The 23013-nt window shown below is 40.5% G+C and overlaps 1 protein-coding gene across 12 annotated transcripts in view; it reads right to left on the reverse strand.

The window, feature by feature from the left end:
• The window catches only part of ankhd1 (ankyrin repeat and KH domain containing 1), a 200145-nt gene that overhangs the window by 2102 nt on the left and 175030 nt on the right, over nucleotides 1-23013 (reverse strand). For 9 of the 12 annotated variants that reach the window (XM_041192971.1, XM_041192973.1, XM_041192975.1 and 6 more), the window contains 5 exons: nucleotides 20838-22486; nucleotides 18879-19070; nucleotides 16668-16922; nucleotides 16379-16554; nucleotides 826-993 (listed from right to left, as the gene is read on the reverse strand). In XM_041192971.1, coding sequence (XP_041048905.1) covers nucleotides 826-993; nucleotides 16379-16554; nucleotides 16668-16922; nucleotides 18879-19070; nucleotides 20838-22486 — 2440 coding nt within the window. The remainder of the gene's footprint in view (nucleotides 1-825; nucleotides 994-16378; nucleotides 16555-16667; nucleotides 16923-18878; nucleotides 19071-20837; nucleotides 22487-23013) is intronic. The other 3 variants (XM_041192966.1, XM_041192964.1, XM_041192968.1) reach the window with 2 other exon arrangements.

The following is a 23013-nucleotide window of genomic DNA, read 5'->3' on the forward strand; positions in this document are numbered from 1 at the left end:
AATGGACACATCAAGGGTAAGGGACATTGAGTGGTCAGTGGCAAGGCAACAGAGTGGACAAGAACAAGATGAAGGGGCAGCAAGCTCCAGATCTCGTCATATAGGATACTATTCATAACTTTGTCCATAGTAGTCTTGGTGCTGATATTTGATGAAAAGTCAGAATGGAGGGTGTGAACTGTGGGAGACAAGCATTCAGCTGCATGGCAGTGACAACATAAATGTCTCAGAGCAGAAAGCTGATACACAATGCTGGTTATACGCTTTTTAAAATCAATTTTTTTTTTATTATTCATTTTATGGGATGTGGGTGTCAGTGGGTAGATCAGCACTTATCACCCATCCCTAATTGCCCTCGGGAAGGTGGTGGTGAGCCACCTTCTTTAGGCGCTGCAGTCCATGTGGTGTAGGTACACCCACAGTGCTGTTAGGGGGTGAGTTCCAGGATTTTGACACAACGACAGTGAAAGAACGGTGATATGCTTCCAAGTCAGGATGGTGAGTGGCTTGGAGGGGAACTTCCAGGTGGTGGTGTTCTCATGTGTCTGCTGCCCCTTGTTCTGCTAGATGGTAGTGGTCGTGGGTTTGGAAGGTGCTGTCTAAGGAGTCTTGATGAGTTCCTGCAGTGCATCTTGTAGATGGTACACACTGCTGCCACTGTGCGTCGGTAATGGAGGGAGTGAATATTTGTAGATGGAGTACCATCAAGTGGGCTGCTTTGTCCTGGATGGTGTCAAGCTTCATTTACTTTTGTAATCCTGTTATGAACTTTAAAGAGATCTAAACCCCCATGTTGAGAGCGCTGAAAGTTCATTTTATTCTCACCTGTTGGGGGTCAGCATTCTCAGAGGAGTTTGTGACAACCTTTATCATAGGATTCCAGGCAGGGTCTGTAGCATGAAGTCCATTAAAAAGTGGAGCCCCTGGACCATCAGCCAACTGTGGATGTGGGGGAATCATAGCATTCCCATACATGGAAAGTGGCAAGCCCTGCTGAAAAGGAAATAAAATAATTCTAGGTTTCATGAAACAGCCACAGGTCTAGTGTAAAATCAGAAAAGAAACTTTATTATTTATTTCTAGGACAACTTCCAATGATTGTTTTCACATATAGGTAACAGTCTACTTATTTACAATTTGGATAACTGGAGGAGATGGAGCCTTTATTTTCTTGGTGCATCACAACTAAACCATTGCCCAGTTAACTAACTGATACTTAACAATTACTAACTTTAGGCAAATCAAATACGTAACAACCCAAGTTAAATATTGTATTTTTTCTATATAGGATGTCAGCACTTAATATCAAGAAAATTATCTGTGCTGCGTACTTTGTCTTTGTCAATGAAACACATGGATTGTAATCAAAGCAAAATGAATGAACTTATTTTAAGCAAAATAGCCAACTGTGATGGCCTAGGTGTAGTAGGGTAAGTTAATCATTCAAGTAAAGAAATTAAAGCAAAAAGGAAATAATAATGAGCTTTCAAAGTAAGGGAGCAAAAAAAAAGTCTTACTGATTACCTATTCATTTCTAATAAAAAAGTGTTAACCATGCTGTTCAAAACTCAAGCTTATGGATGCATCAAATGGCACAGACTGTATCTACAGCATTAGGTCCAGCCATTCCATCTAATGTAGGAAATAGAAGTTATCTGCATTAAACTTCTGTCTTTGCATGTTTTGTGCTGCAGGGCTATGAAGTAAAGACGTAAAATCCAAACATGTTTGGGGCCAAATATGTAACAATTGCACTAACAATTACTCTAAATGAATGAAGAATCTCTGATTTATTGAGGTGCTTAGGTTGGACTATTGTGATGAAAGTATAATCATTTTCATAACATTCTTCTGATTTATTGTGAAGCAAGTTTTTGGGGTAAGTATAGTTGGGTGCGTGTGTGATTAAGTTCTATTTTGTAGTCAAGTAGGCTGCAAGCCTTAAATCAAAAGAAGCTAGGTGCTTGACATGCTAATGAGTAAAAATGGATACTGGCTGAGCATGTAAGGTGTGAAGGGAATTTGCATTTTTAGATAAATGGAGGGATAAGTGGATTTCAAAGGGTTCTTAGTCTGTTTCCAACTAGCCAGATGAGCAAGGCTAAGGAATGTGTTTATTTTTCATAAAGTGGCAACACGAAAGTTTTTGTTATGAGGAAGATATCATTTCAAAGACATAGAACAATAGAATTTACATATTAAAAAGAGAGAAACATATATAAAGGAGAATGAAAGGCTATGTGAAGGCCATGTAAGATCTAGCAGGTGTGTGTGAAATAGCTTTAATGCAGCCTCTAGCATTTGTGCATAAGTCTGTTATCTAATGAAACTGAAGTTGGGGAAAAGCCATTTGGAATTTCACTGTCCAGGGTATTTTGTTAACTTGCCAAGTTTGTTTTAAATCTAAAATCTATTTTGGACCATTGCCTTAAAGCGGATGTAACTGGGGATCAAGTTAATTGGGAATTTTAATTATTATTATAATAGAACGTAATTTGCAGTCTAATCTATGTGCTTGAAATATTTTATATTTTGTTAATAAATATTTTATTTAATTTTCAAATCTCTAAAGGTGTTGGTGGGCTTATGGCTTCTGAATTCAGTGCTCACATCTCATAATAAATACAAATTGCAAAACTGTTGTGATAGCGTGGCCAAGTTTCCCTCATGATTAGGTCTGCCTGGCACACATCATCTGCCTCATCATAGCACTACTGTCATTCTTGCAGAGTTATAAAGCACAAAACTTGAATATTACAGTTCAAATAAGGCTGGCAAGACTGAATCTTTCAGAAATTTCAATACTTGCATTTTTGCAATGGAAACTTACATTGAACTACCCGATAGCAATTCAAAGCTTAAAAACTCGTAAGTCCTTAAAAACTCAAAAAAAAATTAAATGTTGAAAGCACAAAGGTCAGCCAGCATACGTGGATAAGAAGCTCTGATGAAAGCTAAATGCCTATCTATTTCCTTTTATTCACTGCTGGGGTGTGGGCGTGCTGGCAGGCCCGAATGATCCACAGCCCGAATAATCCATAGAAGGGAAGTAGGCTTTCTTCCTTAACTGAATGTCCACGTAGTAACAAAACTCCCACAATCACAATAGGTAAAATTTGATCCAGCAATGACAAAGGAGTGACAATCTGTGTCCAAGTCAGGATTGAGAGTGACTTGAAGGGATCTTAAGAGGTGATGGTGTTCCCATTTTCCTGCTGTCCTTTTAGGCAGTAGGCATGAGAATTTGGGAAATGCTGCCAAAGAAACCCTGTAAAGTTGCTACAATGCATCTGGCAGATGGTACATTCTGTAGCTACAGTCCACTGGTGGTGGTGGAGGTGAGATACTCAGAATACACAGTCCCTGTTCTACTGCTGTGGCCATAGAATTTATATGGCTGGTCCAGTTGAGTTTCCAGTCAATATTGACTCCCAGGATGTTGATAATGGGTCACTCAGCAATGATAATGCACTGAATGTCAAGGGGAGTTGGTCAGGTTTTCATTTGCTGGGGATGCTCATTGTATGACAGTGTGTGGCCTAAATGTTACTTGCCACTTAGCACACCAAGCTTGGGTGTTGTCCAGGTATAACTATATGTGGGCATTCACTGATTTACTACAAACATGCTGAATTCACAAAATTAATTATTTTGGAATGCAGTGTCTAGGTGTGCAAATGTAGACAATATTAGCAGATATCAATGAGAAAAAAAAGGCGAGGAGAAATATTGACCAGGACATCAGAAGAATTCCCTCCTCTCCTCTGAATAGTCCCATAGGGACTTTAACATCCCCTCAAACTAATCGAATAGGCAGAGGGAGCCACAACTTAACATCTCGCCCCATCCCTGTTCTGGCTGAGGTAGACTCAGCATGCCTCCTCACTCTACCTGTAGTAAAATAAATGTTGGCACTCTGCTGTGGTTTGACGAATAATCATTGATCTCTGCCTTTGGGCAGAGAACTTGAGAAGAAGAAAATTCATATGATGCAGAGGAAGTGCTGAATTGTGTATGCTACCTTGGGGTGAGATATTAAGTTGTTGCTCCATCTGCCTATTCCATTAGTTTAAGTGAATGTTAAAGATCCCATGGTGCTATTCAAAAAGAGAGGAAATTCTTCTGGTGTCCTGGCCAATATCAATATGAGTGTGGAATTGCATTGAGCTGTTGGGGAAGCCCGAATTTGCTCTGTGTATAGTTAGTAACTTGTGACATTTTAATGTCATGACAACGTTTTGTTTCACCTATTCTCTTGCAAAGTTGATCAGGTCATTTGCATGAGAGCTTTGTGTGTCTTAAGGATTATAATATGATAGTTTCTTGATCAGAAGTACTTAACTCCTATATCAGACTTCAAGCTTATAACAAAGTTAATAATGTGTTGGGGGGCCGATAGCTCAATTGGCTAGACAGCTAATGTGTAGATCAGGTTAATGCCAACAGCATTTGGTTAGGTCCGTGTGACAAAAAAAAAGGGTGGTCCAGGATGAAATCAAAGGAACTGAAGCTTCATGACGAGAGTCAAAAATCTTTATAGCTTGAATGAGACAAGTTTGAAGCAACATTAGTAGTAGTCAGCAGCTGCCATTATGTAGAAGTGTTACTTAAAACTAACACCACGACCAGAGGGAATGATCTCCCATAGTTCAAAGCAGCATCCAAATCTACATGAACTGCAATAGTTCAGTACATAAACGCTGCTATGATCCCAGCTATGAGAATACTGGACAAGTCAGATACTTGTTAGGTTCTGGCTTGCTGGGCCATAATCATTTAAAGAATGTAATGTGTGGAAGGACCAAGGGTAAGGAAATAAGCAGCAGGATTCAAAGGTTAAATGGAAACAGAAGAATTTTTACTATACAAACTTGAACAAAAACAAACAAGCAATTATAACTAAATAGGTACACTGAGCAAATAAAATAATGATTCAAAACAATATGAACTTCTACCTTAAACGCAATCCAACAGGCTTAGTCCAGCTTAACGTTTTTACTGTGGCTTTCACTTTGATAGGATTTTAAACATACTCGTACTCAGGAAGGTAGTTCCTTTCTCTCTGGGTCTGGCTGGACAGATCACAGCTCAGGTCGATGGTATATTCCTAACAAAACGACATCCTGGCCCAAGTATAAGCATCGCTGATGGTCACACACCACGACTGACCAGACACACGTAGACAAGCACTTGGTGTTTATTCTGTAGGTGGACTTCTCTCTTTACAGGACTACTTGGTCCTACCCAATTCTCTAGAACACACTCTTCTCCTTTCTAAACATACAGAAGAGTTTTCCGATTAAACACAACAGACTGGATGTCTGTAGTGTCCAGGTTAGCTTCTCATATACTTTTTCCAAAAAAAGTGTTCCTTTTATAGCATAGCTCCACCATCAGCAACTTTCTCCATAGCAAACTCAGGGTTTTCTTGCTTCTAAAAAGTCTCTCAGCTGGGAGAAATGTTCATGTATGGTTTGTAAACAGACAAAGGCATACTAAACCAAACCAAAAGTAAACAGCGCCCAATTCACCTAAAACTGAAACCAAAACTCTACATTCTTAATATAAGTCACAATTGAGACAGTTATAACAGCATGGAATGCAAAACCTCATGGCCAAGACAACACCACCCAAACCTTTCATACGTCTTAACCTCAATGTATATTGTAGAATTACATACAAATAAACAGGGAACCATCAAATGACAAGAAATGAGGCTACAGCTCAAGACCAATAACTTGAGACTTAATTGGAGAACCCGGAGTTAAGCAGCGCAGATTAAAGGAGTTTTGGGGCAGAACAGCAAGAGCCCAAAGGAAGCGCAAGTGTTAGGGAGCAAAGTAAAAACAAACTGAAGTGACATCTACACAAGGTGCTAACTGGCAAGTAGTTAGTGAGTTTTTTTTTAAGTCTCTAATTTACTTATGTTAAGTTTAGTTAGTAATCTAATAAAGGCATGGCAGTGCACCTTAATTTCATGAAATGCACATTCTGTTCATGTGTGAACTCCAGGATGCTTCTAGTGTCCTAGATAACCAGATGTGCAATTGTCAGTTGGAGGAGCTCAAGCTCTGGGTTTCAGAGCTTAAGCAGCAGTTGGTGTCACTGCAGTGCTTCCACGAGGCTAAGAGCTAAATAAATATCACATTTCTAAAAGTGGACACGCTCCAATATGCACGAGTGTCCAAGCAGGGCAAGGCAGGTATTGCAAAGATCTCCCAGATGCATCTCACTCTGAATATTGTTGAGGTTGAAGGCTCCATTTGTAAATGCAGCCAGTGCCAAGTTCATGGTGCCACGGGTGGCTCAGCTGTGCAGGAGTGGGAGGAGGTGATGAGGTAAGCAATAGTGCTAGGTGATTCAAACCATATGGGGAACAGGCAGGTATGTTGCGCTCCTGATGACAGAGTCAAGGACATCATTGAGCAGCTGCAGAACATTCTGAGGTGGTGGTGGTGGGGAGGAGAGAGAGAGAGAGAAGAGGATGAACAGCCAGAGGTATGGTCCATATTGTTACCAATGCCATATGTAGAAAAAGGGATGAGTCCTGCAGGCAGATTTTAGGGATCTGGGAAAGAAATTAAAAAGTAGGAGCTCAAAGGTAGTAATCTCCACATTACTCCAATAGCCAAGTGCTGGAATAAAAGTAAATGCAGCTAAATGTGTGGTTCAAGAGATGGTGGAGGAGGGCTTTAGGTTTCTGGGAGCATTGGGACTGGTTTCAGGGAGATGAGTACTGTACAAACCAGATGGATTGCGTCTCAGCAGGTCCAGGACCAATATCTTGACAGGTGGTTTGCTAGTGCTGTTGAGAAGAATTTAAACTAATTTGATAGAGGAATGGGAAGAAAAACAAGCCAGAAACAGAAGATAGATTAGTGTTATGGACTAGATTTTCCAGATCGGTTTCTGATAAGAAACAGTGAACTTTATTTACAGGGCTTCAGCAGCAGTTACATGCATCCATCAAGAACCACAACTAGACAAACTTCACCCCTAAGTTTCCCTGCGCTTTGGGCTGATTCACTGTCATGTGATACTACAGTATAAGTCTTACAGCTACAGTCATGACATTCCTTAAAGCTACAGTTACCACACTCCTCCCCCTTAATTTTTTGTACAAATTTGTATTTACAAGAACCACATTCATGACATTACAAATATATACACACTGGTTATAAAATTATAAGTTCAGTCTCTCAGGTGGTTTTCTGATGGGTGGAACGTTGTAGCTCCACGACTTTAGAATCTCTCACTGAATCTTCATTCTCTGGAACCACAGCAACATCAGGTACCTCCTTAGGCACAGGAAGCTCAGTGTTATCCACTCCAACAGAGACATCTAATATGTCTATCCATGGTTGATCAATCACAATGGGGACCACAGGTTCTACAATGGTTACAGGCGGAATATCGGTTTGTTGGGGCATCTCCCTTCTTCTCAAATGATCATGTTTTGGGGTGACCTGGCCTTCTACTGCTACATGGTATGACAACAGTCCAGTCACAGAAACTACTACACCAAGTAACCAACTCGATCCACCACCAGAGTTTCATACAAATACGGTTTCACTGACAGTAAATTCTTGCTCTTGACTATGCAAATCATGAGTTACTTTTTGATTCGCTTGGCTGCTCTCTACATTCCCCTCCAAATTGGGAAGTACCAGGTTTAATCTTGTACGAAGGCAGCACTTTATAAGTAATGCGGTGTTGAACCTGTAGTATGTGGGTCGTTCTATGGTGAAATAGGAAACATGAAAGTTTAGTCTCCAATGATCCTCCTGATATTATTCTTATCCCAACTTTAAAAGTTTGTACTGCTCTCTCGGCCAATCCGTTAGACGACAGATGATACGGTGCTGTCTTTCCGTGTTTGATACGATTTAGGCTCACAAATCCTTGAAATTCAGCATTAGTAAATGCAGTACCGTTGTCTGAGAAAATGACTTCTGGCAATCCATGTACAGAAAAACTTTGGCGTAATCTTTCTACAGTCACACCTGACATTGGCCATCTAACTTCGTACATGCCTAACCATTTGGAATGTGCAATTATTGGTAGAAACCTGGTGCCTGGACATGGACCTACATAACCTATATGCAGTCACACCCAGGGTCAACCAAGCCATTCCCATGGGTGCAGTGGGGCTGCAACAGGCAACTTCTGAAGTCGCTAGCACTGGAGACAGTTCTTAAACATTATTTCTGTATCACTGTCTATACCTAGCCACCAGATATAGCTTCTTCCAAGCACTTGCGTTTTGGAAATTCCAGGATGTGCACTATGCAGCTCAGTTATGAGTGAAGAAACGACGACTCATGCAACCCACAATAGGATACCATCCTGACTACTCAATTCATTCCTTCGAGTGAAGAATGGCTTCAATTCTTCAGGAACTGGTTCCTGGGGCCATCCTTTCAATACTTGGTTTCGTACTCTAGACAAGACTGGACCACGGTTCATCCAGTTTCTTACTGGTCTTGCGCAGACTGGCGCAGAATCCAGGAAATTCATCGCTAATACGATCTCTAGGGGAGTTGGAGCATATTCATTGCTTTTCTGCAAAGGAAGGCAACTTATGGCATCTGCATTTGCTATATGCATCCCTGGTCTGCACATAAAAGTATATTCATATGCTGATAAAATCAAAGCCCATCTTTGAATTCTTGCAGAAGCTATGGGACGGATAGCTTTTTCTTTGCTAAAGAGACTCAAGAGCAGTTTGTGATCAGATACTATAGTAAAGTGTTGACCATGTACATACTGATGGAATTTTCTAACTCCAAAAATAATCAAAAATCTTTCTTTCTTGATTTGTGAATAACTCTTCTCAGCTGCAGAGGGAGTGGATGCATAGCCTATTGATCTTTCTGAACTATCATCCATCTTGCAAGATAGCACCGCTCCCATAACATAGGGGAATGCGTCGCAAGTTAGCACCAATTATTTTGTCAGGTTGTAGTGTGCTAACAAGTTCGAAGAGTGCAAGAGCTGTTTAAATTTCGTGAAAGTTTCTTCTTGAGGCCAACACTGTTTTTACTTTAATGAGCGTGGAAGGGCTTGGACCATTGATAAGTTGGGTAGGAATCAGCCATAGTAATTTACCATACCCTAGAATGACTTAAGCTCAGACATTTGTAGCTGAGGGTGCCTCCTTGATAGCTTTGACTTTTTCTTCTACTGGGTGTAACCCTTGGACATCCACCTGGTGGCCCAAGTAAATGACTTCACTTGCCTGGAAGGTACACTTATCCTTTTTCAAGCACACCCTCACTTCCAAGAATCACTTTAAGCCTTTTTCCAAGTTAGCCACGTGTTCCACTTCTGTTAACCCAGTTATTAGGACATCATCCAGGTAGACCATGACTTGAGGTAGTCCTTGCAGCAAGCTCTCCATTGTCCTCTCGAAAATCATGCAGGCCGAAGAAACACCGAAAGGCAGGCGTATATATTGATGCAACTCTTTGTGTGTGTTTATGGTTACAAATCCTCTAGATGTATCATCCAGTTCCAGCTGCTGATACGTGTGACTCATATCCAATTTAGTGCAAGTTCTCCCTCCTGCTAATTTGACATACAGATCCTCGAAACTGGGAATGGGTGCTTGCCCAACTTGGCACCCTTGTTTACTATTAACTTGTAATCCCCACAGATACGGATGATCTGATCCGGTTTCAAGAGAAGGACTGTGGGTGCTGCCCATTTCAAAATTTGAAGCAGCTGAGTAATACCCAGTTTCTCTAAACAGTTTCATTCATTGTCAACCTTCTCTCTCAGGGCATGAGACACAGGACTGGCTTTAAAAAAAAAATGAGGCGTTGCTTCAGAGTCAATATAGATCTTATCCTGCCTTTGATTTTCCCCAGTTCTTCTCGAAAGACCTGGTCATATTTCTTTAACAGCTCTGGCAGTCCTCCAGCTCTCAGCTGGAAAATTTCAGACCAATTTAGTTTAATTTCCTTTAACCAATCACAACCTAGAAGACTTGGTCCTTCACCTTCCACTACAATCACAGGGAGCTGTGCTGCCTGGTGCTTGTAATAAACAGGTACAGTGGTAACACCTTTCACTTGTATGGCTTCACCAGCATACGTTTTCAATTTGGCTGAAATTTGCTCCACATTCAATTGTTGAGTATCCTTGTTCAAATATTTGAATGTGTGTTTCCCCACTACAATGGTTGATGCACTGGAATACACTTCCATAATCAAACCATTTCCATTGACCTGCAGAGTAACAGCGATTGGCTCTGTTATCCCTACTTTCACATTAAATAGAGAATAAACGTTGGAATCAATGGTTCTTGGTTCTTCCACATTATGTACTTCGATCAGTTTAGTTTGCTGCCCGAGAGTCTGTCTCAATGTTGCTCGACATTGCTTCAGTATGTGCCCTCTTTTATGATAATAATGGCACTCCACCTCTTTAAAATGGCAAGTTTCTGGGATATGGTCACTTCCACATGGGTAAAAATTCATTTTCAGGTTTGCTGCTGAGCTGTCTCCTGTATATTTTTTTTTAAATTTTCGGGTAGCAGAGACTGTTTGTGGCTGACTCCCTCAATTTTCATGTCACACTCAGCAGTCTGTTCCCACCCCAACTGGGAAACGGTGCCATTTTGTACACCTTGTAAGGCCCGCGAATCCCGCAAACTTTCCATCGCAAGCACTATTTCCAATGTTGTTTTAAAATCAATAGCTAGTGATCATTGTTGAATGGCATCATCATGCACGTCGCAGGCCAAACGATCCACTAACATGTTGTTTAGGGTCTCCCCGAAGTCTCAATATTCAGTTAGCTGTTTCAACTTCGCTACGTATGTTGCTATGGTCTCCCCCCAGGACTCTTCTCCTCGAATGAAATTTAAACCTCTGCATGATTATGGAGGGTTTGGGTTGAAAATGACCCTTTACGAAATCTATCAATTTGCTGAAGGTCTTCACATCGGGAGCCATCAAGCTATGGATTAAATCATAAGTTTTACTCCGACAGGCGCTTAGGAGAATTGCTTTCTGTTTTTCCTTTGCTGTTATTTCATTTGCTTGAAAAAAGAAACTGAGGCATTCTATACATTGACTCCACTCCTCTGTGGATCAGTCGAAGGGGTCGATCCTGCCAAAAAGTGGCAAATCTGGTGAGTATATTTTCCCTCTCTTCTGTTTAAAATAAGATACTCACATTCACTGGGCGAGGATCAGTGCCAGAACCAATTTCTCCTCGTTGCCAGCTAGGCATGATTTTCCAGACAGGTTTCTCATTAGAAACAGTGAACTTTATTCGCAGAACTTCAGCAATAGTTACATGCTTCCATCAAAAACCACAACGAGACACAAACTCCACCCCTAAGGTTCCCCACACTTCGAGCTGATTCGTTCACACTGTCAATGTGAGACTACACAATACGATAAGTCTTAAAGCTAGTCACTACATTCCTTAAAGCTACAGTTACTACAAATAGTAAACCAGTATTGAAGGTCATGGAAACAAAGGCTACAAAAGAGTTGTTCAGTTATTTGCGGCACAAAGTTCAATGTAAGGAGTCCAGTGAATAAGGCAGATGAGCTGAAGGCACAGATGGACATTAGAAAATATGATATCATTGTTATTACTGAAACATAACTCAAAGGAGGACAGGAATGACAACTTAATATTTCTGGTTACATGGTTTTCAGGGGAGATAAAAAAAAATGGTGGGGTGGCAATACTGGTCCAAGAAACAATCATAACTGTGAGAGGGATGATATGCTGGAAGCATCAAATGAGATCATATGGGTGAACTGAGGAGCAAACAATAAAGAGGCAATCACTTTGCTGAGAATGTACTGTAGACCCCCCACCAACAATAATCTGAGGGAGATAGAAGAGCAACAATGTGGGCAAACTGCTGAGAAGCGCAGAAACAAAAGAGCAGTAATAGGGAATTTAAACTATCCTAATACTAAATGGGATAAATTCAGTGTAAAATGTATAGAGGGTGCAGAATTCTTAAAATGTATTCAGGAGAACTTTTTCTGCCGGCAGATAGCACACTCAACAAGAGAGGGGGTTTAGTTTTAGGAATGAAGCTGGTAAGGTGGAAGGGTGTATCAGAGCATTTTTAGTGGCAGTGATCATAATTCAGTTAGATTTAGCATGGTTATGGAAAAGGACAAAGGCAGACCAAGAGTAAAAGTTTTAAATTGGGGAATGGTCAATTTTGCCAAGCTAAGATGCGATTTGGCAAAAATGGATAGCAAGAAGGAAGCTGCAGACTGCCAGATGATAATCCAATAAACTGATTAAGTGGGCAGAAAAGTGGCAAATGGAACCCAATCTAGAGAAGTGTGAGGTAGTGCATTTGGGAAACGCAAACAAGGTAGAGGAATACACAATAAACGGTAAGATTTGAGAAGTGTCAAGCTGAAGAAGATGCGAAGTGTAGACCAAAGGGACTTGGACTGCATGCCCATAGATCCTTGTGAAGGTAGGACAGGTGGAGAAGGTGATCAACGCAGACTTTCCATAATTGGCTGAGGCCTAGAGTATAAAAGCAGGGAGGCTATGTCAGAACTGTATATAAAAAAAAACACTAGACTGCAGAAAAGAGGGCGACATACCTTTCAGGTCACTGCATTACAGGAAGGGCACAATTTACTAGAGAGGATACAGAAGAGATTTACAAGGATGTTGTCTGGAATGGAGAACTTTAGCTACGAGGAAAGCTGGAAGAGGCTAGAGTTGCTTTCTTTGGAACAGGAGGCTAAAGCAAGATTTAAATGAGTACAAAATTATGAGGTGGCTAGATAGTGGATACAGTGGACCTAATTTCATTAGCGAGGACATTAATAACTGGGGGCACTGATTTAAACTAATTGGTAGAAGGATTGGGGATGAAAAATAATTTTTTCACTTAGAGGGTAGTGGGGATCTGGAACTCCCAGGAAAAGGTGGCAGAGGCAGAAACCCTCCTGACATTTGATAAAACATATGGATATACAATTGAGGTGCCATAATATACAGGCCATGCAGCAAGAGTTGAAGGTGAGATTAGGGTTCAAAACTCTTTTCCAGCCAGCACTGACACAATAAACCAAATAGCCTCTTTCTGTGCTTTAAATCTTTCTTGGTTTTTGTTTCCAATTTGTTTCACAGGTGAGGTCAGCTTCAGAAATTTAAAGGTGTTTTGCAATTTCTTTCAGTTGTACTGAAATTTAGCTGTTAATTTCTTTCAATTTGTGGCTTGCTTTCTTAGTTCAAATAAAAAGTATTTCAAACAAAACTGAAAAGAAAACACAGAAGTCATATATGTGGAGTCTTTGGAGAGATGACATTATTTTGAGGATGAAACTTGGAGCTAATCTTTCTAAAATCCTTCCCTCCTCCTCATTCCTCCCACCACTGGTTCCTTGGACTCTGTCAGTAGTTCAACAGTTGCTGCTCTTCTCTGCACCTCCCTCTAGAACATTTATGCAGCTGCAAACAAGGCCCTTGCTACATTACATTATTAATGATTACATTGATATGGCCTTGATGAAAAACTTGGCTCACAGATGATAATACCTTACCACTTATTGAAGCCTTCCTGGCAGGCTGTATCTTCCACCAACTGCCCCGCTCAAACCGTCACGTTAACATCCTGGCCCTTCTCAATAAATTCCACCTTTGGCTGTACCTCTACTTCTGACACATTTTGCTTTCAGCACCTCAACCTTGTTCCATTCTGCTTTAAAATATTCCCTCTCTTCTCAAGCTTCTCACCAGGTATTTTCTTGCTTTCCTCACTGACACTACCAAGAGATTTTTCATGCTCGGTGATTTCAAATGCCATCTGAACTCACCTTGCCTCTGAGTTCACTGTTCTTCTTTAACTTCTCCCTCCATGTAAACCTTCCATCCCATATTCATGGTCACACCTTCCACCTTGCTAGCTCACAAAGCCTATACCTATCACATTCACAAACAAGATTGTCTATCTCTTATCACTTCTGTGAATCCCTCACCACTCCTCTCCAACCCCACTTCTTTGAGCTCCTTGGGGGGAAAAAAATCCCTAAAGTTACTCAACAGCATTTTCAAACTCATTGAAGGTACATAAAACCCCACTCTCTGACCTAGCTTTTCCATCCCAATATCCTATATTGGCTTAGTGTCAATTTTTATCTGATTAAGCTCCTGTGAAGCACCTTGGGCTGTTCACCACATTAAAAGGTGCTACATAAATGCAAGATTTTTTATTGTTGAAAAGATATAGTGCTATGACCATAAGGGACATAGGAGCAGAAATTAGGTCATTGGGCTCATCGAGTCTGCTCCGCTATTCAATCATGGCTGTTAAGTTTCTCAACCTCAATCTCCCGCCTTCTCCCCGTAACCTTTGATCACCTTACCAATCAAGAACCTATCTATCTCGATCTTAAATACACTCAATGACCTGGTCTCCACAGCCTTCTGTGGCAATGAATTCCATAGATTCACCACTCTCTGGCTATAGAAGTTTCTCCTCATCTCTGTTCTAAAGGTCTTCCCTTTACTCTGAGGCTGTGCCCTCGGGTCCTAGTCTCTCCTACTAATGGAAACATCTTCCCCACATCCACTCTATCTAGGCCTTTCAGTATTCTGTAAGTTTCAATCAGATCCCCCCTCATCCTTCTAAACTGCATCGAGTATAGACCCAGAGTCCTCAAACGTTCCTCATATGTTAGGCCTTTCATTCCTGGGATCGTTCTCATGAACCTCCTCTGGACCCTCTCCAGGGCCAGAACATCCTTCCTGAGATACGGGGCCCAAAATTTTTCACAATATTCTAAATGTGGTCTGACCAGAGCCTGATAAAGCCTCAGCAGCACATCCCTGCTTTTATATTCTAATCCTCTCGAAATAAATGCCAACATTACATTTGCCTTCCCAACTATTGACTCAACCTGCAAGATAACCTTAAGAGAATCTGGACTAGGACTCCCAAGTCCCTTTGCACTCCACATTTCCGAATTCTCTCCCCATTTAGAAAATAGTCTAGGCCTCTATTCTTCCTACCAAAGTGCATGACCTCACACTTCCCCATGTTGTATTCCATCTGCCACTTCTTTGCCCATTCTCCTAACCTGTCCAAATCCTTCTGCAGCCTCCCCGCCTCCTCAACACTACCTGTCCCTCCATTTATCTTTATATCATCTGCAAACTTAGCCAGGATGCTTTCAGTTCCTTCATCTAGATCATTAATGTATAAAGTGAAAAGTTGTGGTCCCAACACTGACCCCTGCGGAACTCCACTAATCACCGGCCGCCATCCTGAGAAGGACCCCCTTATCCTCACTCTCTGCCTCCTGCCAGACAGCCAATCTTATATCTATGCTAGTACCTTGCCTCTAACACCATGGGCTCTTATCTTACTGAGCACCCTCCTGTGAGGCACCTTGTCAAAGGCTTTCTGGAAGTCCAAGTAGATAACATCCATTGGCTCTCCTTTGTCTAACCTACTCGTTACCTCCTCAAAGAATTCTAACAGATTTGTCAGGCATGACCTCCCCTTGATGAAACCATGCTGACTTTGCCCTATTTTACAATGTGCTTCCAAGTATTCTGAAATCTCATTCTTAATAATGGACTCTAAAATCTTACCAACGACCAAGGTCAGGCTAATCGGCCTGTGCTTTCATGACCACTGCCATATTTATATGCCAAGAGTAAACAGCTAAAGGTTAGCTATTCTATAAAGTAAATGGTACTCGTGTAGTAGCTTGCAGCAAGAAAACTGACAGTTGGGAGACAAAGCCCACATAACCCCTATGTAAACTTGATTTTGATAAAGTGCTGTTAATAAATGTTATGAACAACTCAAGGCTCCAACAGAAGTATGTGCAACTACACAGGTTTTTCTCCAAACTGTTGCAAGAGCACAGGCTATACTGATGTTGTGAAAAAAAAATCAGTAACTCTGTGTTGAAAAGCAGAATGTTGTGAACACTGGAAATCTGAAATAGAAAGACAAAACACTGGAAGTGCTCAGCAGGCCTGGCAACATCTGTGGAGAGAGAAACAGAGTTAATGGCTCAACAAGCCATTAACCTGAAAAGTTTCTCTTTCCACAAAAGCTGACAGGTCTGCTTAGTATTTCCAGCATTTTCTGTTTATATTTCACTAATTGTATGTCTTTGTTCCAGCTTTAAAATTACAATACACAACCTTATTGTAATGGATGAATTGCTGCATTATGGTATTTTATTTCAGATTTCCAAGTTCTACCAAAATTTGCTAAAAAATTCAGTCTGCATGTTGCTCATGCCAAATTGATTGGGATGTAACTGCAATTCATTGACTTTGCATTTTGATTGTGTAAAAATTACTGCTGCGTAATATTCATGCTCGGTTTAAAAGAAATCAAGTAACTTTCACTAACCTTGTTATAATCCATGAAGTTGCTTGGCACTGGCTGATGGAAGGTGTTTGAAGGTGCCACTATTCCAGTATCATCTCTTTCCAATGTCTGATGTTGTGAAAATGAAGCTGGGTCTGATATAGATTGGTGCATTAGGTGACCACCCATCACACCTTGGGACCAGCCAGATATGCCATCTGAAAGAGAAACCCATTCTAAGAAAATGACAAGATTTTGTAGCTTTAAAACTTAGCCCTGTTAAGTATACTTCTTACATATCTTTCCAATACTATAATTAATAACTCCTCACCTGAATTATTGCTGACACCAAAAGACCAGATCCCTCCTTGACCAACAGGAGTTGTCAGGTTACTACCCACCATAGTGGAAAGTGGAGTCATAGACCCAGTCTGCCTAATGCGAGCCGATCTTTCTGTTCCAATAGGCGGAGGTACCTTCCGATCCTGGTTTGCATTACTTGATTTTGGTTGGCCCAAGGAAGGAGGTGCAGAAGCAGCAGATAAGGGTGAAGAAGCTCCAGAAGACACCGATGGAGGGGATTCACCTACAAATTGCGATCCACAAAAGTAAATTACATGCAACCATTTGCAAAAACAGCATAGTCTATAACATTACAATTCTTTTTAATTGCAGTACTCTATAATGTGATATTTGTAGCTATAAATTCTGAATAATACCCAGTGAAAAAACCTGACATGAAACAGAAGTTAAACTCAGGTGTTTATATGTTGCTTGCTTTTCAACAATTAAAGTGAAGGGCAGCATCATATGTAAACTGTTCTGTTTTTGATTTCTATTCTTTATTGTAAAATCAGCAAAAACTCAGATCCTTACACAAAGTAATAGGTCTAGTGATGAAGGCATCAACAAGACTTCTCGAAAATGTTGGTTAGAAATGCTTCCGCACTTCATTTAAACAGGGGTCAAAATGCTAGGAAGAAAGCATACTTAGACATGCAAACGTCGTTGTGAATGAAAAGAATTCAAAAATTGTGTTCATGCAAAACATGTCTAGTTCTACTTTGAGAGTCAATGCTATGTTAATGCTATTTGTTTTGAACACCACCTTTAAATGTGCAATGCAATAGAAAAATTTTGGTATTGAACAACTCCAACATCTTAGGAGAAAATAAACTAATTATGGAAAATGGTCAGAAAATCTTTAAAACAAATTTGTATAACTGATGTATGTGTAGACAGGAGAAATCTTTTAACTTGCTTAATATCCAAGAGAACGAAGAAGTTGAGGAGCAATCACATCAATTGTTGGCAACCTGGGAAATGTTTTATGGCTAGTGTTCATGTGCATTAATGTTCTTTTACACACAATCCTTAGCATGATTTTTTTTAAAAAAAAAAGAGGAACACAGAAAATGTAAGGAAATCCCAAAAACCAAAACTCCATTTTTGAGTTTTGCCAAACACATTTCTTCTCACAAATGCAAGTTTGAGGCATTGGAGCAGCCCATGTCTGACAAGAGGGGTAAACTGATAGTAAAGCTACCGAAGTATAACTTTTCAGGTGTGTTTCAGCTCTGTCTTCCTTCAAAAGTGGAAAGACACCTATCAATTTATCATGTTTTCTCTGATTATGCTTGTGAAGCAGCTACAATTTTGCTACATTAAAGGCACTAAATACAAATGCAAGTTGTTAATATCTCACTGCTTTATTAAGGTCAGCACTCTAATGTTCCTACTAGACAGACTGAATCTTAAGAGCTCCTCGTCACTGACTAACACCCCTCCCCCATCACCCCTTCATCCTAACTACTGGTGAAAGTTAAAAATGCATTTTCAAGCATGTTATAGCATGAGAATAGCTATCACTCAGTGGTTTCCTCCAATTTGGAGATACACAAACAATTGCCCATGTACACTGCCAAATACATATTGCTAAACTGGTCTCGACCTCACCAATACAGATAACCTAAGGCTTTGCACGCTTGCGTGAAAGTGCAACACAATATATTCTGCAGGGTATGCATTTGGCACTCAGAAACAAAGAAAGGTAAAGAAATAATTGGCTGAAGTTTGCAAGTGGTTTAATTGTCGCTGTAAATGAACTGGATGTCAATAGCAAAACCACCAAGATTAATTTGCTCTGACAGACATTTATTCACACCAGGCAAGTGACATCCAAAACATTAAAAATGTATTCATATAACTGTTTTCAGATGCAATTGGGCAATTAATCTGAATTTAACTGGCCTTGCGTATAAGCAGAACATTTTTGAAAGCAACATTTCCACAAGGACGACTGATAGTATCTAAATTCTAAGGGCAAATAGGTACATAATTAGATGATGCCTCTTTTCCAATATTTTGCTTTGCCACGTTTGCACCATAATTTTCTAGCTACATTTGGAAGATTGGCCCTACTGGAAGTTTTTAAAATGGTATTATAAATGCATATAATGAGTAGTGGATCCTAGATTAAGGAGCATAACCTCCCACCCCCAAAAACGCAACTAAAATATAGAAAGGATTGGCTTGTACATACATGTAGCTGGAGCAGTTGTTGAACTCCAAGGGTGTGGGGAAAAATGTTGTCTGCTGAAGCTAGGAGCAGGCATTCCTACAGGGGCTGGTCCTTGTACATACACCTGAGTTCCAGCCATACTTGGAGCAAAACTCGTCAATGGGGTGGAGGAGGAAGAAATGGCATTGCCTGATGGGTCCATAGCAGACATTCCTTCAAAAACATTTTTAAAAAATCACATGTAATGGAATATTTGAGAAATGCACATTATAAAAAGTGACTTATCTATAACTTGTACATTTCTCTCTTTAATAAAGGGGTAATAATCCAAACTATAAGTGAGAGTAGCGCTCACTAAGGTGTCTTCGCAAAAAAAGGGTTGAGAAAAGTATGGTTGCAGTCTTTCAAAAAACTCAAATGCAAGCACAGACATGCATGTCATTGTAAAATAAAAGGAACTAATTTAAAAACGTATTTTAAAAATAATGTAATTTTATCCTAAAACTCTTGAGCTATTATTGGCATGCCACGTTGGCAAGCTCTTGTTATCCTAAGAAAAATGTTTCATGACCATTACCTAATAAGGAACAGGAGTAGGCTATTCAGCTCCTTGAGCCTGATCCACTATTTTATTAGATCATGGCTGATCTGTACCTGAACTCTATTCACCTGCCTTTTCTCCATACCCTTTGATAACCTTACCAAACAAAAAAAAAAATCTTAATACTGAAAATTTCAATTGACCCAGCATCCACAGCAATTAGGGGGAAAACAAGTTCCAGATTTCCAATACACCATGTGAAAATGTGCTTCCTAATCACTCTCCTAACTGGTTGAGCTTAAAGATTATGTCCCCCTGTTTTCGGTTATCCTAGCAGAAGAAATAGAATCATATATTGTTCTTCTATATCTAATGTATTTTAAACATCTTAATTAGATCGCCCATAACCTTTTAAAATCAAGGGACTTTAAAATCAAGTTTCTGCAACAGGTCTATTTAATTTAGTATTCAACCACGGAATCATTTTGGTGAAGGTTATACCCCTTCAAAGGTCGTTTGCATGTCTAAAGTCTAGCTTATTGAGGTCACAAGCCACTTTTCAAAAGTGCATAAATGTTTTTGGGCTATTTTCAGCTTTCCTAATACTGGGAGAATCTGATCCCCTTTTCAATGTATTTAAATTTATGAGGTCACCTACAAACACACAAGTTGCAATCATGGATAATGATCAAATAGTCCATTTTCAAAGGGAACTTGTAATTAATGAGCAGCAAACAATCTGAAGCTAATTCAAGATTTGGCAGATGTAAATTGCTGAGGTGATGTTAGAGTTCAAACAGCATTGGCATACAGCTCTCCTCCTCCCCCACTGTCTAGTAGAGTGAGGGAAAGGAATGAAGTAGATAACATTTCAACAAATTTTGAAATTTACGGTCCAATTTTGATACAGGTCAACAACAAAAAAGGCACAGAGGTAGAGGGTTGCAAATAACAGATCGTTTGCCAACCTCTGAAAATTGCAAGTCATTAGCATTGTCACAGATTTAACTTTTTAATTATAGGAATTAATCGATTCCTAAGTAGGACAGCAAGTGGAACTTAAAAGGAAGTCAGCACATCTCATGGGCTGGTTGATGTTGGGGCGGGGGGTGAGGGGTGAGGGGTGAGGGGTGAGGGGTGGGGGGGTGGTGAAAGATATGCAAGGGAGAAACAAAATTGTTCCTCTAGTCGCAAGCAGCCCTGCCTTGATGATTGAACCAGTAATTTGAGAAATCCCTGAAAAAGGGGTAAGGGTAAAAGGAGGAAAGAGGAAGGTAGAATGCAGATAAACGGTGAGAAATATTTGGCAAACAACTTGGCTAAAGTTTGGAATTTTTTTTTAAGAGTTGCTAACACAATGCTGTTCATAAGGACGATTTAAATCAGAATCTACAAAACTAATACACAAATAAATTAAAATAATCCACTGTCCATCTCACCTGTAGGGCTCGATGTCACTCTTTGTGAAGGTGGCCTGAAACCAGGAGCCTTGGAATTATCATGTGGAAGTACTGCATCTAACTGTCCAAGTACAGAACTGCCCATGTAGTTAGAATGTCCACTAAACGTTGGATCTTGCGTTGGCCGCGAAGGCAGTGGACAACTTCCCCACACATGATTTGCAGACACCTGGGTATTGTCAAAGAAACTGTTGAAAGGGCTGAAGAGGGCTGCAGAGCCAAAATTTGGAGGCAATGATTTGCTTCCTGGATTTGCGTGGATTTGCGAAACGTTCAGCATACCAAGTGCAGATGAAAGCTGCATCGGAGAAGGTACGCCATGCTGCTTCAGAGGATCTTGGGTAGAAACCATTGGAACTGGGTTTGGGACAAAAACAGACTGTGGCTCTTGCTGTACTAGGGGATAGAAAGGAGCACCAGGCTGTATTCTGTGAGATACTTGAGGAGAGGCTGCAGCTAACTGAGGTAAAGTGTTGTTGGTCTGAACATTAGGGCAAGCCGACATAGTAACAGGGCGAGTAGATGCGAGACTGCTTGGGGCCACTAATCCATGATCTGTATTTGAAATATAAGGCTTCGGCAAAGTAGGTCGAATATCAGAGGAACTACGGCATGGAATTTGCGGCAGAATGCTGGGCAGTGAAGAGGTTGGTTGAATTCCAATAGCTCCAGAATTATTGTTGACTGAAGAGCTGCTGCAGACATTTGAATGTGCACATTGGCTTCCTGCAGGCTGTTCCGTGGTGGTCACTTCTTCCTTCGCAGTGGAGGTTGTGAATGGTTCATTCTTAGTCAGTGACATGGATTGTTGAGAAGGCTGCACAACAAGTGGTGGAGGCGGTGGTGGAGTAGGAGGCTGCCCATTGCTCACTGATACGGCTGAATTTGTGGGCAGTGAGCACGAATTGCTCGTTACAGCTGAAGTCACCGAAATCATGACATTAGTTTTATTGACCGAAGTAAAGAGTTGCTTTCTAACCGATGATGGAGTTGGGCTGCTTGTGACACACAGAGATTGTGTGGTGAAAGTTGGAGAACTCACAGCCACAGAAGGTGAATTAATAGAAGCTGAATTACCAGTGTTGGGATGAATAGTATTACCACCCTGGTTATTGAGACGAGTTGTGTTATGTTTCGGCGAACTGTTGGCACTTCCAGGACTTACAGGTCTCACTGGGAAAGGACCCCATGTGTTTGGTGATGGAGAAAAGGTTCCTCCAAAGTGTGCCATGGGTAACCGAGGATGTCGAATCTGCTGGATAGTTTGAGCAGCCAGCAAAGCATGTGCTAACTGCGGATGTGAATAAGCCAAAGGAAGCGAAACTGAAAATGTAGGACGCATATTGTTTGACACAATGTTTTTAGCAGGTTTGTTAATGGATTGTAATGATGTGGATGATGAGGTTGACAGCGAAGCTGTTGCAGAGGAAGACATCATTGAAACAGTTATTCGGTGTCCGGCAGTTGTGGTGCTAGCTGTGGTTGTGGCAGCTGTGGACCCCATTCTTGTGTTGGCTGTGACGTTTTTGATATGATTCCGAGGAATCAAGTCCTCCAGCTCTTTCGCAGGATCCTGAATTAGTGCATTGATGAGCTGCACTGCATGTCTTGTTGATTCTGTGCCTCCTCTGAAATAAGTACAACGTAAAGTTTCACAATGAGAAATGTTTCTTTAGATACCTATTTATGCTTCCAGTTAAAAATCATAGGACTCAGAATATTTATTCAATCCAAACTACAACTGACCACTCATCAAACCACAGTAGACATTCCAGATGCTGTTCCACAAAAAACTATGACCTAATAAACTCACTAGTAAGCCTTGACCTGGACTAACAATACTTCCAGCCACTTAGACTGATTCAGCCTTACTCTGTATGCTATTGACCGCATTATTGAGAAAGCCATATGATATGGCAAAGTTGCAATATTTTTGTGATCAGCAAATTTTGATTTTATTATAAATGTTAAATTTTAGATCTGGATTTAATAAATATTCAAGTCAGGGGTTGAAACTAATTCAAGGGAGCCTTAATATAGTAATTCTAAAAATAATTAACATGTGTGTGCAAACTTCAGTAAGTCAGCCATTTTAATTCCTGCAAACTAATACCCCATCTTACACCCGGCCCAAAAGCCAGTAAGTTCCAGTCCC

Source organism: Carcharodon carcharias, chromosome 8, assembly GCF_017639515.1.
Source record: "Carcharodon carcharias isolate sCarCar2 chromosome 8, sCarCar2.pri, whole genome shotgun sequence".
NCBI lineage: Eukaryota > Metazoa > Chordata > Chondrichthyes > Lamniformes > Lamnidae > Carcharodon > Carcharodon carcharias.